This window comes from Tachypleus tridentatus, chromosome 9 (assembly GCF_004210375.1).
Source record: "Tachypleus tridentatus isolate NWPU-2018 chromosome 9, ASM421037v1, whole genome shotgun sequence".
NCBI classification, from domain to species: Eukaryota; Metazoa; Arthropoda; class Merostomata; order Xiphosura; family Limulidae; genus Tachypleus; species Tachypleus tridentatus.
This window is the reverse complement of record NC_134833.1, coordinates 107,476,153-107,493,067: the sequence shown is the minus strand read 5'-3', so window position 1 is coordinate 107,493,067 and position 16,915 is coordinate 107,476,153. Positions and strand designations below refer to the sequence as shown.

General features: G+C 33.4%; 1 protein-coding gene across 3 annotated transcripts in view; it reads left to right on the top strand.

Moving 5' to 3' along the window:
• Positions 1-16,915, top strand: part of LOC143226001 (ATP-binding cassette sub-family C member 4-like) — an 83,547-nt gene that overhangs the window by 45,687 nt on the left and 20,945 nt on the right. For all 3 annotated transcript variants that reach the window (XM_076456330.1, XM_076456329.1, XM_076456331.1), the window contains exons 11-17: positions 2,433-2,522; positions 3,066-3,257; positions 3,649-3,743; positions 3,969-4,055; positions 6,828-6,924; positions 8,481-8,906; positions 10,486-10,682. In XM_076456330.1, coding sequence (XP_076312445.1) covers positions 2,433-2,522; positions 3,066-3,257; positions 3,649-3,743; positions 3,969-4,055; positions 6,828-6,924; positions 8,481-8,906; positions 10,486-10,682 — 1,184 coding nt within the window. The remainder of the gene's footprint in view (positions 1-2,432; positions 2,523-3,065; positions 3,258-3,648; positions 3,744-3,968; positions 4,056-6,827; positions 6,925-8,480; positions 8,907-10,485; positions 10,683-16,915) is intronic.

Below are 16,915 nucleotides of genomic sequence, written 5' to 3'. Positions count from 1 at the left end.
ATTTTAATTAAAAGTTCTTCTTTATTTATCTTGTTAAAGTTCCAATGTAAATACCTTCAGGTATGTCATAGGTTAATAATAAGCTATTCTATTGTGTTACTTGTTCAATTGTATGTAATCATGAATCCATAGTTTCAAGTTCTACTATAATTGTTTATAATACCCCAAAAGTCTTTTTTTTTGCTCTCTTTCATGTGAATTGAGAGGAAGGGCAATAAAGAGATAGGCTTAAACCATTTAGGTCATTGCCTTAACCACGACTTCTATTATTTCTACACAAAGTCATATTTGAATAGCAGAATATGAACCTGTAATGCAAAGTATTTGAAAACAAAGAGAAATATACTTATTTTTTGCATTTTGCTCATTAACCATTTTAATATACATGGAAGATAAACTAAAATTTAGAAGTTGATGGATTGAAAGTGGGAAACTCTTCAAAGAAATCCTTGTCGTGTGCCTGATTGAGCATATAACTTTTTAGAGCTGGTTTAAATGAGAAATGCAAAAATATAATACACATTTTAAATTGGATAAGACGAAAGGAAGTTCAAAACATTGTTTTTTTTTTTACATTAGTATTTTTAAGATGCATAGAAACTATGGAGGAAGAGCATGAAAACTTTTGAAGTTAGAAAATATATCATTTACATATGTTGACTGTGTTTATGATTAATTTTTACCACTCTGGACTTCTACAAAAACTAAACATTATCAACATCTGTGAGTGGGGCAAAGGATGTAACCTCTCCTGGGCCATCCTGCATCTGGGATCACCTACCAAAGCAACTTCAGATTTCTTTGCACCCATAGGTTAAAATATCTTCCTACATTTCTGTATTTGCAACTTTTGTGGAAGTACTCAACCTCATTTATCTGTTTATCGCATTATGAATAAATATACTCTTCAAAAAAAGAAACGCAAAAGGCAAAATATGAGACACATTGTTAACAAGTTTATTCTGGGTAGTTCTGTATGACATGTGTGAAACTTTGCACATTCACTACTGAACATCCAAAGTCTGCAAAGGCAAAGTCCACGCTTACTAGGTGAAGTTTAACGTCACTCAACGTCAATAACGAGTATGCCCCCCGTGAGCATCAATAACTGCTTGGCATCTCCTGCCTATGGAAGCGATGAGATGACAAATCACATCCTGTGGAATGGCTGTCCATTCAGCCTGCAAAGCTGCTGCAAGCTGAGATAGAGTCTGCGGTTGAGGTTGTCGCCATCGCAGACTTCAGTCCAATTCGTTCCAAAGATGTTTGATGGGGTTTAAATCTTGTGATCTGGAGGGCCAGGGAAGAATGTTGATGTTGTGGTGTCTCAAGAAGACAGTGGTGAGTCGGGCTGTGTGAGGACGGGCGTTGTCATTTTGAAAAATGTCGTTGACGTTCACCATGATGGGTTGCACATGGGGCCTAAAAATCTCGTAGACGGTTGCGTACAGTCTGATCAGAAATCCTATGCAGCCCTGGTATGGTTGAGACAGTAGACGTTGCAGTGGTGGTCCTCTCCCGAAGGTGACGTAACCGGATGTTGCGATCTTGTGCGGGTTTGGTCACACGAGGTCTGCCAGATCGTGGACGGTCACGAGTTGATCCATGTTGTTGGTGACGATTCCATAGCCTTGTGATGGTGCTTGGGTGGACATTCACAGCTCTGGCAACATCTGATCGAGATTCACCTGTTTCCAAGCGACCAATGACGTTGTTGCGTTGTGCTTCAGTCAGTCTTGGTGTAACTGTATTGCGTGTCGGTGGCTTAACACTGAGCTATGGAAACCGAGAACCCGTCACATTTACAGGGATTTTGCACATGTTGCACTTGCAGAACATGCAGATCTCTCAAACAAATTTATTGGACACACATGCATTTTGGCGAAAAATCCAATGTTTTCCTCTGTTTTCAAAGTGCACAACTTTTATTGTCATTTTGGTCTGACAATCAGTGCCCTAACACGTGTAACATCACATACTCTGAGCTTGTAACGTTATTCCACATATTTCTCTTTAAAATAACAAAAATATCCCTTTTGCATTTCTTTTTTTGAAGAGTATATATATAGTGTCAAAAAAAACTGTATGGTTTAGTTATTTTTAAGCTTTGTTTTTACCTTTAATTTTCTTAATATAATTTGAATGGATGTACACAAAATTTTTCATGGAAAAAAGCTCGACATCACAGAAGTCTACCTTCCAATTTTGAACATTTTTGAGAAAGAAGTGGTATATTGTAAATAAAGGTGTTTAATAAGAAACTTTGTTTATTTTCATGTGTTATCAAAATGCATCTAAAAATTATTACAAAACAAAATGAATTTAAAAATTAAGCATTTAACATATATTTACCAGTTAAAATAATTCTTATTATTTTAGTATTTTATGGATTTATAGTCTTATGTATCACTGATATGTATACTTTAATTCAGGAAATTGAAGAGTTCAATCTGAAAAATATATCAGTTACTGTAAAGCCAGGAGAACTTTTAGCAGTAATTGGACCAGTGGGTGCTGGAAAGGTAGTGAACCTGTTTGTGTATTTTAATATACAATTTACTTTTCATAGCCTGAAAAATTAATCTAAAACAGTCATGTAAACAAATGAAAAATAATATTAAGAGATTTAATAGATTTATATATACTTTTCTTTAACTGTTGTGACTGAAGGGATTTACATTCATATTGATAAACTCAGTATAGATGCAGAATTGCAGAACATGCAACAAGTTTCACAATACTTTACTGTGTTTGAGAATTTTATTTTTATATATCAGTTTACCAAATTATATATGTCAATTGTGTGTCATTTCCAAGCTGTTGTGTATTACAGTTTTCATTTTTTCTTTCACAATACAAAGCTATGACTACTACTTTGTTAATTCTATTCTGAATCTAGATATCCTAAGCCAAATTTTTAACTACATTTAAATACAAAATTCGTTTCTGTGTTAGGAAATGAACAGTTGGATAGTTTAAAAAAAAAACTCTACATAAGTGTAATTTAATTTAATGAATTTTAAGTGAACTTTTTGTTTTTTCTTATCTTTCAAAATTCCATTAAGACTTCACTATTGATGACTATTCTGGGAGAGATGCCTACTTTACTGGGTGAGGTCAAAGTTCAAGGAAAAGTGGCATATGTTTCTCAAGAACCATGGGTATTTGCTGGAACTGTTCGAGATAATGTTGTGCTTGGAAATAAATTTAATAATGAGAAGTATCAGAAAATTGTGGAAGTATGTGCACTAGATAAGGTATTTTTTCTTCTAAAATATTTATTGATGATGCTAAATGTCATTATGTAATAAAAACAGTGTTTTGTATTTTTATAATTTTTCTTTTTTCCCATTTGACAAAATAGTTTTTACAGTGCTGTCTAATTTGTGGTATTCCAAAAGCTATTGAGTATTATGTAGAAATTCTAATTGTTATAATATGGCTTAAATGCTTTTCTAGTCTATTTAATAGTAGTTTCAAATCTTTGCTTGCAGATGGAAACATTTATATATGTCAATGCTATTTCAATGCATATTATTATTTTCCGTTAAGTTGGTACATGAAAGCTATAATCTAGATATTTTCTTTAATTATTTTTCTATTCAGTTGTACTTAAGCATTATTAAAGTCAAATAACTTATTTTACAGGATATCAAACAACTTCCCTTTGGAGACAAAACTCTTGTGGGTGAGAAGGGAGTATCCCTGAGTGGTGGGCAGAAAGCTCGGATCAGCTTAGCAAGGTATTTAACAAAACTGAGACATATTGTTTTATAGTAGGCTATTACCAATACTACACATCAGTTATTGTAGCAATAGCATCACAAAACTATTTAATTAGTATGGACATTAAAATAATTTAGCAGTTTTTCTTATCATCTGTTGATGCTGTAGAATACTTTTTTTAAAATAACTTTTGAATATGAGTTAATTCTACAAGATACGTATTACATTTTGTATACTTTCAGAGCTATCTACTTTGATGCTGATGTTTATCTTTTGGATGACCCTTTAAGTGCAGTTGACACAGCTGTTGCCAAGCATCTGTTTGATAAGTATGTTTTGTAAAAACAGTTTCATGTTACATCTGGTAGTTCTACACTCATGTCTGCTATGCCCCCTCCCCCTAGAGGGTTCAGTGGTAGGTTTGAGGGTAATAATACTACAAATTGTATTTCTAAATGTAACTTACTGGTTTACACAGAATATTTGACTTTTTTTACACATCTCCTTAAGAGATTTGCATGCCAGTAACTATGAGGGAACTTTCACCTAATATCACATGTTTTAACATGAAATGCACTGATGCATGATGATATGTGTCAAAAGCTATCAATCAAGAAAATGGCAACACAATTTCTATGTGTGTTAACTTGTGATAACTTCATTCTTCTCCTCAGCACTGTTTGACACAGACATGTTTAAATTTAGTCCAGCATCAATTTAATGACATTTGCATTTCTTAACAAAACTTTGGTTTTTGTTATTCTTTAGACTTTATCCTTGCTGCTTAACTTTATTACCATGAACTCTCAAATGATTGTGACTTCCGTTTTATCCAGTGTGAGTAATGAAGTTTCAAACACAGGCTCTACCTCAACTGTGATTTTGGGGAGGGTCATTAACTGAGAAAGATGTCATGACCATTGTACAAGAGGTTATTGAGTCAACGATGCATGCTGAGCCTTCTTTTTTTAGCTATCTCTTCTCCCTGAGGTGCTCATTGCTTTTCAGATCAATTCTCAGGAGAGGTTTATTCCTTTTCACTTATAACTGTGGGTCATACCACTTTTTGCCTTATCCCAACTTGCTTGGTTCCCTTCCCATTGGATATAGTTACATAGGGACACCCTCCTTTCTCACATATGCATACCTACTTCTTATCTTCATTATGCTCCTTTCTTTGCCAGATATCTTTTGTGTTTCTGATTCTCTACAGTCTTGGCCTGAAGCAGTAATAATCTCCAATATACAGTTTATCTTGCTTCAACCTCACATATCACTGTTTCATCAAGGAGTATCCATCTTCACGTGTGGGATTTGTCTAGTCCATTGCCCATCAGGCTAGATTCTCAGATAATGTAGCTTTTTTTTGTGTCACATTCCTGTATATCAGCATAAATGTGTCTATCATCGTTGGTTCATCCACTGCATCTTTCTTCCTGACCAGCATACTGTGGTCCAACTTGTTGCCTTTTTTTCATATGGTAATTCAACCATGGTTTATTGGTTTTCACTATTACTGGTTATTTGGTGGTGGTGTTCATGATATTTTATCTTTTCCAATACTACAGTATGTTTTCTTCTTCTGTACTCTTTTTTTTTTCTCTCTCTCTCTCTTTACTGTATTCCTCACCTGATTCATTAGCCTGACTGGAACTTTTGTAGCTTTGCACTCTGTGACATATAACACATTTGAGCTATTGGGTTCTTTCTCCTTAAACCACATTTCTCATAGGATTTATTTTTCTCCATCTTTTCACACTCTTTTTTTTCTCTTACATTTATATTATCCCCTATCTAGACCTCCCTTTCTTTCCTAAGACTTTTGCAGCTCGTAAAAGTGACTGCATTTTCTTTTCTCTCTCCATTTCTTCTGTTTCCCAACTCTGTGATTGTTTAAACCTGGACTGGCTACTCTATTCTGTTGGGACTGTTTGATGGCACTTATCGTGTATTTCTTCTTCTCATCATTGTTTGTTCATATCCTAGGACCTCTCATCTTCCATCTTTACTCTTATTGGATGGGTTCATAATTTTCTTCAACTAGTGTATTCATTCCTAAATGTGGGTGATCACAAGCTATACCACATTTCTTGATATCAAATTAATTTCCTTACTCATTCTCTTTCTGTACATTTTCACTGACCTATGATAAGATTCTCCAGGTAGGCATGTATACTGTACCCCTTACTTTTGTTGCTTGTTATCTTCACTACCTGGCTGTTTCATCTTCTGCAGTTTTCAACTTCCTCCAATTGTCATTCTTCAACCAACCCACCATCTTTAAGATGGATTATTTTGTTAATTTTTCCTATATTTCCTTATTCATTGGTCAGAACCCCATCAGGTGTGTGGCATTGCTTTCAAAAGTATACTTACCCAAAATCTGTCTGAAGCTAGGATATTGGAAATTGCTCATAATCTGTCCTGGCTATACCATTAAAACACATGAAATTAAATGGGGGTTGTGTCAAAGCTAGTGGCAAATCTATTCAGATACACAAGGAATATACCTATTTATGTGGTGAAGAGAGTATCTATTGGAAATACATTTCTGAGAGTAAGAAAACTTTCAATATTTATAATGGACAGAACACAGAGAGTTCATTGTGTAAGTTTTTGCATTTAACGACAAACAAATAAATTGCATGTTGTTTATTGTATACTTGACTAGGCACTTTTTTATGTTTCATTTGAAAGTAGTAAGTTTAATTTATGAAAAAACTGGTAATCATCTTGCTTTTGTATTTGATTTTCTTTCATTAGTAAAAGCATTTAAGCAATAGAGTAAGAACTTAGTAGCCTGTAGCTATTAAAGTAACTGTTTATTAAAAATTAAAAAAAGGGTTTCTTATCTTTTCTCTCACTACATGATAGCAGATTGTAGTAGGACAATACATTCAGTATTTTTATCCTATTATACAAATAAATGTTACTCTAACAAGTAATTTTCAAATGTTTTGAAGAATATCTGAATATAAACAGATTTTTTACACAAGAGTAATTTGAGCTCTTAGAGCTTAATAAATTGATTGAATGCATTTTTTATTTTTGTAATATCTTTATGATTTGTTTTCTCTCTCTCTCTATCCCTCTCTCTTCAGATGCATAAATCATTATCTTAAGAATAAAGTCCGGATCTTAGTTACTCATCAACTTCAATTTTTAAAATCAACCAATCAAATTCTAGTTCTTCAGGAGGTATGTGTGGAAAATTAATAAATGGCCTTTTTGTGTGTAATACTGTTTGCTAAGGTTATTACAAAAATTGTATGAATTTTATTACAGTCCAGTTTTATACTTGTGTATAAAACTACTAACAACCAGAATTATGAACGTTTTATATACTTACTAAGAAACTCATAGGCCTATGCCCAATGTTTAAAGGGCTGCTATAATGGAAATTTAAGTTCTTTAACCAACTTACAAATGTCAATTAGTAGGTCTCTTATTTACATGTCTTAATGTAAATCAATGCCAAATTTGGGTTCTGCTTTCAGGGAATCCCTATAAAAACATTTTTGTTAAATACTTCAGTACCTTAAGGGGTTGGGTGAAAGGTTTTACCTTTGTACAAACTGTGGGGTCAAGATGACTCCTCTAGCACCGTTTAGAAGTTTTAGTATCCAGAAGATTAGGAGAAGGGATTTTGAGGAAATCTCTGAGAGTGAGACAATTCATGTGGTACAACTTAGAAGTTATTGTGAGCAGCAGTTTAAGAAGAGTTAACTGACATGTACACACACACAGAGACACTAAATCTTATTATATAGAGTACTTAATATTTGTGGACGTTTTTTTCATATTTTATACAAAAAATACTTGTTTCTTCATTCAAAGTGCCAATGCTGAAATTAAGTTTTAATATTTTAAAGTCAAAAGACTAATTAAATATTATAAATGAAATACATGCATTATAAAATAATACATTATAGAAAAAGTGTGAAGATTTATAATAACCTTTTTATTGTTGTTCTAAGGAAGTCCATCATATTTCTGTAATGTAAACTTTTGCAAACATTTTCTATATGATGAAAACCGAATAAAATTATTAATAGAAATTAATCTATTTCCTTTTCAGAGTAAATTTCTGAATAAGTCATTTATGTGTTTTAATGTGTTTGTAATCTTATGAATCTTACAATAGTTTAAAGGTGTAATGTGAATATTGATTAAATATAATATTCATGCACTTTTTGTCTGTCCTTTCTTCAGGTATAAACTTTGTATTATATTACAAATTGCTATACTTGAAAGACTGAATCATGAGTTACAAAATATAAAACCAGTTTTAACCTAATAATAAGGGTAAATGGATTTAACACAAGAACAGGTTAGACCACATTTTTATATTTCACAACAAAATATAATTATATAGACACTAAGTCATAAATAGTTTCATTTTGTTTGTACAAAATAATTATACTGCAATTTAAAAAATCATTCAAATGTACCATTTTTCTCAAGATAGAACAGTACATAGAGTTTGTTCCTGTTCATTTTATTCTATGTTTTTAAAAATGCATTTATGTTGTTGCTGATTCATTTTCATAAAGATTTGATGTTAAATAGAGAAACACAGAATAGTTAATTTGCATTTCCTACTTTAAGAGCTGCTGAACATCTCAACTATCCACCTTGATATGGATTTTTATTTTAACATGAGAAGTGATCTAGTCTGTTTGAAAACTAATATAGACATTATATTGAAAAAAAAAGTTATACATTTCATCCATAAATGTTTGTCTAATCACTAGGGAAAATGTTTTGCTTCTGGGAACTATACCCAGCTTCTGAAGATTGGTGTAAATTTTGTATCTCTAATGGAACAGGATCATAATAGAGATGGCTTGAAGGTCAACCATATTATGGTTGAACAGAGTTTGTCTGTTTGTCCCATGGACACTTTTATAGACCAGAAGAAATCGTCCACCAATACACAAGACACTGAGGTAGTATCTTCCAGTTCAATTTCTAGCAGGCTAGCTGAAAAGATGAACATCTCAGGAATTGAGGACACAGACTGCTCATGCAGTGTTGGTGATGATAGCTCAAAAAATCATTATTTGTGGGATATAGTTTCAGTCAATCATTCTGCTCAACGTATGATGTCAACATCTCAAGATACACTATATGAGTCCAGTTTGTCACTGGCTTCATTGGTGAAAGATGGCTCACATCCAGTAAGTTGGATAAATTGTATTGTCAACATATTTGTGAAAAACAATTCTTAAATTATTTCATTATTTTGTTTATTTTAAATCTCATTATTTAATTATTTTTCTATATTCAACTTTAAGATGTAACAAACTGTTTTTTGTTTTTTTTTACTTACTACATATTTTACTTATGATTATAACGACTAGCATATTGATTTGGTTCTTAAATATTGGGGTATTATTATTTTATGCTCATAGAACTAAAATGGTAACTTGTGGCAAATTCACTTTTTCACATTTATGAACTTGATTTATGAAAAATGCTATTCACTTAACTAGGCTTTTACTGTTTATTTAACTAAATATTTTGTGGTGTAATATTGTAAAGTTAGTTAAAAGCATGCAATAAAACTTTGTAGAAAAATTATTTTTGATATATATTTGCATATGTACTATGGTTAAAATCATAGCCTGTTGTATTTCTTTTTAACTTCCACAGAAAAAACTAAACATAAACAGATTTTTAAACTTATGAAAGTTTAACTAATAGTTTAGCTCATGGATGTGAGATTCACAATAAAATTTGGTTTTTGCTTTAAATAAGGAAATCTACTAGAGAATTGCATTCAAAATAAAACAAGGAGGTTGGTATGTCTATTACATTTCACAATTTAAAAAAGTAGTTGAATCTTTGATGTCTGTAAACTTTTTTCGTCACAAAACTATGAAGGGATTTAAATTATTAGTAAATAAATGTACCTTAGTTATTAACTATAATCTGACAAAAATTACAAGTATAAAAAAATCTATTGAGTTACCTTACATTGTTAACAAATAGGTTTAATAGTATAAAATTGTTTCACAATATTAGAACAAAATAATGTGTAGGTTTTTAAGAATTTATCAAAGTTAAGTTTTATTAAGCATTTTTTTAAAACAATACATGGATTCTTTTTGAAATGGTTTAATCAAGTGTTTTCAGAATGGTGTGGTACGTGATATATTACTTTTATATTACTGATGTAGGTGCGGACTATAAATAAAAATGGTCTACTTACACCATGATGTTTCTAGATAAACTTTTAATTACTGTTCCAAATATTTTTTTTATTAAAACAGTGTTGCTGTATTCAGTAATTTTAGTTACATTTATCTAATTTTTGGTAGTGCTTGGGTCCATTTGTTGATTGCATATCATATACTATACCAAGCAAATGACATATTATAAAATTAAAGATTTAAGAAAAATATAGCTCAAATATCTACTAAATGTGAAATAACATAATTTCTATATCTAATAGCTATGAAATAACTGGTCTAAGGTATTTATATTTTTTTGCACTTATTACTTTTTTCACAAATACAACTTTTTTAATTTTTCTGTTTGAAGTTTATAAAATACCTTTGGCATCTTAGGCAAGAGAATTCATGAGCATACCATTTGTTATGTTACACTATTTTGATGTCTGTAACTTTATATTTTGAAATTTCACAGTTTGGTAGATATAAATAGAATTAAATTATTGCTTAGAAATAGTTTACTAACACTTTCAAAAATCCTAATGCTCAGATTTATTTTTCACTTATGTACTTGGAACTATAGACACTCTCAGAAAGAAGTAATAGGAAAGATTATCCTAAACAAGAAGAAGAATTACGGTCAACTGGCTCTGTAAAAGGAACAGTTTATTGGTACTATATCAAGACAGGAGCTGGATGGTTTCTTATATCACTGCTGATAATAAGTTCCATAGGAGTACAAGCACTTTTTAGTGGTAGTGACTTCTGGCTTGCTTTATGGTAAGACACATTAAGACACCTTTGGTTTTTAATTTTGTGATAAATTATATAGAGAATGATTATATAAAATTATTATAATATCAAAGGTTTAAATATCGGTTGGTATAGTGTACTTTTACTCCACTATTGTTAACGTAAGTAATGGCTATAAATGAAGAAATTCCTTTACATATTTTTTTATAAAAATAAAGGCACAATTTCTGAAAATTCTTTATGGCACTTTAATATTAGCCTCATATAGCAAATTCTCCAGAGTACATTATGCATTATTTTGATGGTGATAACAAATATGGTGAAAAGAAAAGGGCACATTTTTTTTCATTCTTCAAAACAGAAAAAGTAGATGCTTATGATTACAAAAATATTAATTATATTTTGATTAAATTTATTACTAATTAAGTTTTAAGGTATTTCATGTTGTTAAGGTCTCACTGTAACCATAGAAGTATTACTAAGCATCCCTAAGCAAATTTCACTAATTTGCCAAACCTATTGTGATATCATTCATTCAATAATATGGTTATAAAAAAAATTCATGTATGAAGAACACATATTTATTACATATGATTATACAGTCTGTAGAAAAATCATAAATATTTAAAATCTTAATTATATTATATGTAATCCTATAGTAGAAATTATTAAAGAGTATTAGATTATATGTTTATTAAAATTACTGCCTGTTGGGTCTCTCAGGAACTTAAAATGGTACCATCTAAATAATATCTAATTGAAAGCTCTGTGAGTTTTATTCAGGAAAGTTCGGGTGTAGTAGATAATATACAAAAGTAGTCACACAGTATAGTTTTCATCATTCTTAATTACCATATCAATCATATCTCTAAATGAAGTTATTTAAACATCATAGGTTTAGCAGTGTTTATTAGTCCCGTACATTCACTTTTATTCCAATAATTAGTCAAGTAGTGTTCAAAAAAAGAGATGAAAAATAGCAATAGAAAGAGAGAACACAGATGTACTGATAATCTGTTTTAAAAAAAAAGTGACTTAGATATATGAAATCAAATGGACAAAACTTGTGATTCTGTTCATACTTTGGGTGAAGTTTTGTTCAACAGATCAGATATCATTTTTAAAGCTATGATAATTTATATGTGGAGTGTTATTTAGGATAATTTAATTTAAATACTAAATATGTAGTTTTAAATTTTCAAAGACAAAAGAAAATGATCAGTAAAATTACTTCCCATTTTAATAAGCTGTATGACACTTTCCTTTGCCTAACAAAAGCTATGATAAGCTTGCTATGTGCATGAAATAACAAGTCTATTTTAAATTACTATGACAATGAGAAAAAAAAGTTAAAAAATGTATCATAAATCTGAAATACTAATTCCAATACACTAATTATCTCCTTTCACAAAATTAGCTATTCTTGTTTAGTGCTGCCCTCTATACGCAAACATTTTCTTTACACATGCCACAAGTCTTGCATTCCTTTCTTGTTGAAATTAGTGTATTCAAATGTGTATCTCATGCAAATCACCATGCATCATCTATTAATCAATAGTAGCCTCACCCAGGCTTCTCTTGATTATGTTGACGTTATTCAGAATAACGAAGATTTTGATTGTCTTTTTCTCCTCCTGAGTTTTCCATTTTTTCTCAATTCCAGCCTGCATATTCATCTTAGCTTTCATAAATTTTGTATCTCAAATTTGTGATATTTTGTCTTTTTCTCCTTTGTGATACTCCCCTTATCCTTCCATGTCATATGAGTATTCTTCTCAATCATCTTTGGTATTTCCCCACTCTCTTGGTATTCAAGTACATGCGGATCATTTTCTCTCCCAATTAAGTAAAGGAATCAGTATGCAGTGCCCCCTGAGAGCCTTTGATCAGTATGCTCTTTCTAACAATTGGGCAGATTATCTGTTTTTGGATCAACAGTTGTAGGATTCCTTATTATCTCTTTGAGGTGCAGCTCCCAGTGCTAATGCTAGTTTCATACATGCCTTATTTTCCCGCTATGTCTTACCCTTTCTACCCTTCTCGGGTATCTTACTTCCATACACATGCTCTCAGAGCCTCTCCACAGAAATCCTGAGGGATTTTTTTCCATTCCCCTTCCCCTTCTCTCCTCCATATTAAGTCTCAGCTCTGTTGTTATGTATGTGATTTCTTTGTTGTTGGGACCTTATAATTTTTTATCATTTCAATATACCCTTCACTTATAACAGAACTTGCATCTTGCTTCTGTTTTTAGACATTATGTCTTTGATAATGTCCCGGACAATTTCAAGCTGTGGATAACATCAGCCTGTCAGCAATTTATCATTTCAACTTTTGTGGCTTATTTGTCTTATTCAGAACCTTCCATGCCAATAATTCATGTTTCCTGTCCTTCATCCTCACATTTATTATCAATTCCTTCAAATCCTGGTACTTCCTTTCTTTGAGGTTACTGACATTGTATCACCTGTTGCTGACAGTACACGTGATGATTCAGTGAAAGCTCAACTGTTGGATTTTTTTCCTCACTAGTTTCCCTTTGTCAACAACCAATTGGTGACACAGGCTTTTTTCCAAAGGGTTTTGCTATCAAGTTTCTTTTCCCACTTTCTGTTTCTCCTCATTTTTTTCCTTTGCTTGCCCTCTTAGATTTCCTGTGACATGCCAGTATCTGCCAGAAGCAGTTCAAGATGTACTTTCTTGTGAGTTATTGAACCAGTCCACTATCCCACAAGATATTTGTTACTTGTTTTGTGTGCTTCCCAAGAAATCTGAGGACTGAAAGCCAGTCATCAGTTTATCATGCTTATCATGTTTATCACTTTGTTGCATTCTTCAAGCTCATTATGGAATCCTTTCTTACTCTAAGATGTGGATGACAAAAATGGATGTCTCCAATTTCTACCTCCACATTCTGATCACACTTTAATCTCAGTGTTTGGTTTGTTCATCTGGGAGTGATTTATCAATGTTGAGCACTCTCCCTCAGACTTGTCTTAGCTCCATATGTGGTTTGTTGCATCCTTTGGGCCTTTGATCATCCTATTTGAATTCTGTGGGCATAATGTCATCATTATATGGATAACTGGCTCCTTCTAACTCATTTAAAGCAAGAGTTGAGCACTTATACATACCAAATTCTTTCTGTGGCAGCTCAAGCAGGCTAGTTGATCAAACTGGAGAAATTAGTCCTTCGACCCACTCGATGTCTAGTGCGTTTAGAGATCTTCTTTGACATCAACTGCAGTCTTGCTATCTTCTCCTTTTATGCCTATGTTCCATGGAATCTTTAATCCACCATGCCCTCTCAGCTCAGTTACTTCCTGCTTACAAGGTTCTGTTGCTTTTGGAGATGTGATCTTCCATGGCAACATTGGTCCCTCTCAGTCATGCCCATGTGATATTCTTGCAGTGGACACTTCGTAAACATTAGAATCTTGCATGGGATCTTCTTTCCACTGCCATTTTCCTCCCTCTTTCTCTGCGAGACAATTTGCAATGCTGGCTAGACAAAGCCCATACATCAGTGGGCATGCTGCTTGTGCCTCTGCAACCAGATATTCTTCTATTCATGGATGCTTTCCTTTAGAGATGGAGGGGGCTTTGGTCCATTTGTCTGTAGAAGAAACTGTCTTGCATATAAATGTTTTCAAATTTTTAGTGGTTTATCAAGCATTACATCACTTCCTTTCTCTTGCCTGTCACTATCTAGTGATAGTTCATTCATACAGCTCTACTGTAGAGGCTCATATCAACCATCAAGGGGGCACTTGGTCCAGAGGTCTCTGTTTTCAGTTTGGTTCATCCATACTGGATCAATGACCATCACATTTATCTTGTCACATATCATGTGCTTTCAATCTAGTCATGAATGATCTTTTACACCTGCACCAATTGTATTCCAATTTTATCTGCTTATTTTAAGGAATTTTTGCTTTCTATGTGGTTCTCTCCTATTGGATGTATTTGTCACAGGCATCAATATCAAGTTGTTCCTCTTTTGGTCACCTGTATTGCACCCGTAGCCAGCCTTTGGCTGTCGATTCCTTCAACCAGGACTGATTTAACAAATATCTTTATGTGTACCTTGCCATCCAAATGCTTTGTTAGGTGATTACACCCCACTCCTTGTTGGATCTTCCTTATTGCATGCCTATTGTTCAGCACAACCTTAGTTTCTCAAAGTTACAATGTCTGCTCCCATCACAGCATGCCCTTCTTTCACTGTTTCCCTCCAGTCATTGTCAACCTCAGTCCTCCATTCCAATCTCCCTGTCCTGGCTTTTACCTGGTTCTTGGCAAGAAGATACAGTTTCACACATAGAGTTGCTTCCAACTGTCCATCTTCTATAGAAGGGTACTAGTACAAGTCTTTCAATTCTGGTGTGTTTGCAGGGAATTTCCATCCACCATGCCTTCTATGGTAGAGGTGGTGGAACTTCTTATCTGGTTCTTCAACCTTGGGCCTTTAGTCTCTTTGCTTTCTGGATATCGGTGGCCTTCTTGCATACCTTCAGTTTTCCAGACACCATTGTATTTTGCTTCCCCTGTTCTCACTGTGCTCATGTGTTCCTTCTGAATTCAGAGGCATTCCAGGTGTCCTACCTTTCTGGATTGGGACATTAATGTGGCCCTCCATGCCCTAGCCTTATCTTCATTTGAACTACCTTCCTTATGTTTCTTATTTCAACTGTCCCTTAAGATCTATTTCCTTCTTATTTTGAACTGCAAACACTGCTAGTCCACTTCTTTTGCTGTTGATGTTTCATATACCCCTTATTACTCTACCTATCTTCTTTATCCTGATTGTTCTTTCTTTCCTAAGACCATAGCAGTTCAGGAGGGTTGTTACTTCCTTCTATTTCTCATTTTTGCCCTTTCCAGACCCAGATAACTTCTATGTGAATTCAGGGCCCTATGTTGTTATATTGCACATGCAACCAACTTCTGGAATACAAGCAATTGTCTTTTTATTCCATGGCAGTACTCCTCACGTCTTGACATTTTCTCTTCTACCCTTAGAAGTTTGGTCTGCCTTTTGGTCTGTTTGATTTACTCCTCTCTACTTTCTTCTTCCCATACCTTTTTCTATGTTTCCTTCCTTGAAATCTGTCAACTCGCATTTTCTCACACTTCTCATCTTCATCATCTATTCAAAGAGATTCTACGAGTTGGCATGTGGACCACAACCAGTACGCTTGTATTTCACTATCTTCATTGCATTGAACTTTTGTTCACATTGGAATCACATCTTCTATCTGTAGCTGTGCTCCAGACTTCAGTGCAACTTTGATTGGTAAGTTTGATTCATTTTTTTCTTTTTCAGTGGCCTTTTTTTCTTTTCTACTTTTCACACAGATCCTTTTCTGTGGTGACTGGTGTTTCATTAGCTATTCTTTAACATCAGATTTGCACTGTAAGCCATTTTGTCCTTGGTTCCACATGCTCTCTGTCAAGATGGTGCATTTCACAAGATCACTGGAAGGTTATCTACCTCATAGTAAACAAACTCATAAACATGTCTGTTCCTGACCATATCACACAAGGACTGCAAGAGTAAATCCTTGCCTTGGCTTGAGTGAATAATTTAGTATGGTCTGCTTTGCAAAACAGGATTTTGTGGTCACCAATTGCATTATCTCCAGTGATGACATTCCTCTGGATTCTTTCCCACATTCTCACTCTCCTTCCTCAAGTAGAATATGGAAGTCTTTACCACTTTCCAGCTCAACCTAAGCAGGTTGAATGGTTATAGCCAACTTTTTTGTGCAACCTATTCAGGAGGGTGTGGCAGTGGTATTCTGTTAGTGTAGGTGCAAGGTGGCCTTCACAGGAGTTGATCCATTCCCTTTCTGGTGGACATGGCTTTCTCATCACCATACATGTACTTTATTTATCTCTTTGCAGGATGATGTGGTGCATCATAGTAGCATGTGATGCTACTAACACAATCACTGAAGCCAATCTATCACTTTAAAAGATATTGTGCCCTCCTGATACTATTTACACTACTATGGAGTTGATCCATCTTCTCACAGATTGATGTGTCCTCCTACAGTTATTTCCGTGACCAAAGGAGTTGATACACCGCTGAACTGGTTGATGTGGCTTCTTTGACACAAACAAGAGAGTTGATCCATCTCCTTACTGAGTAATGAAGACCTCTGTTATACATTCAATACACAATGAATTTGTTCTGTCACAAATGCAGTTTACCCTTTTGATTGAGTGTTCTTATCCTACTTTAGTGTGGACATCAC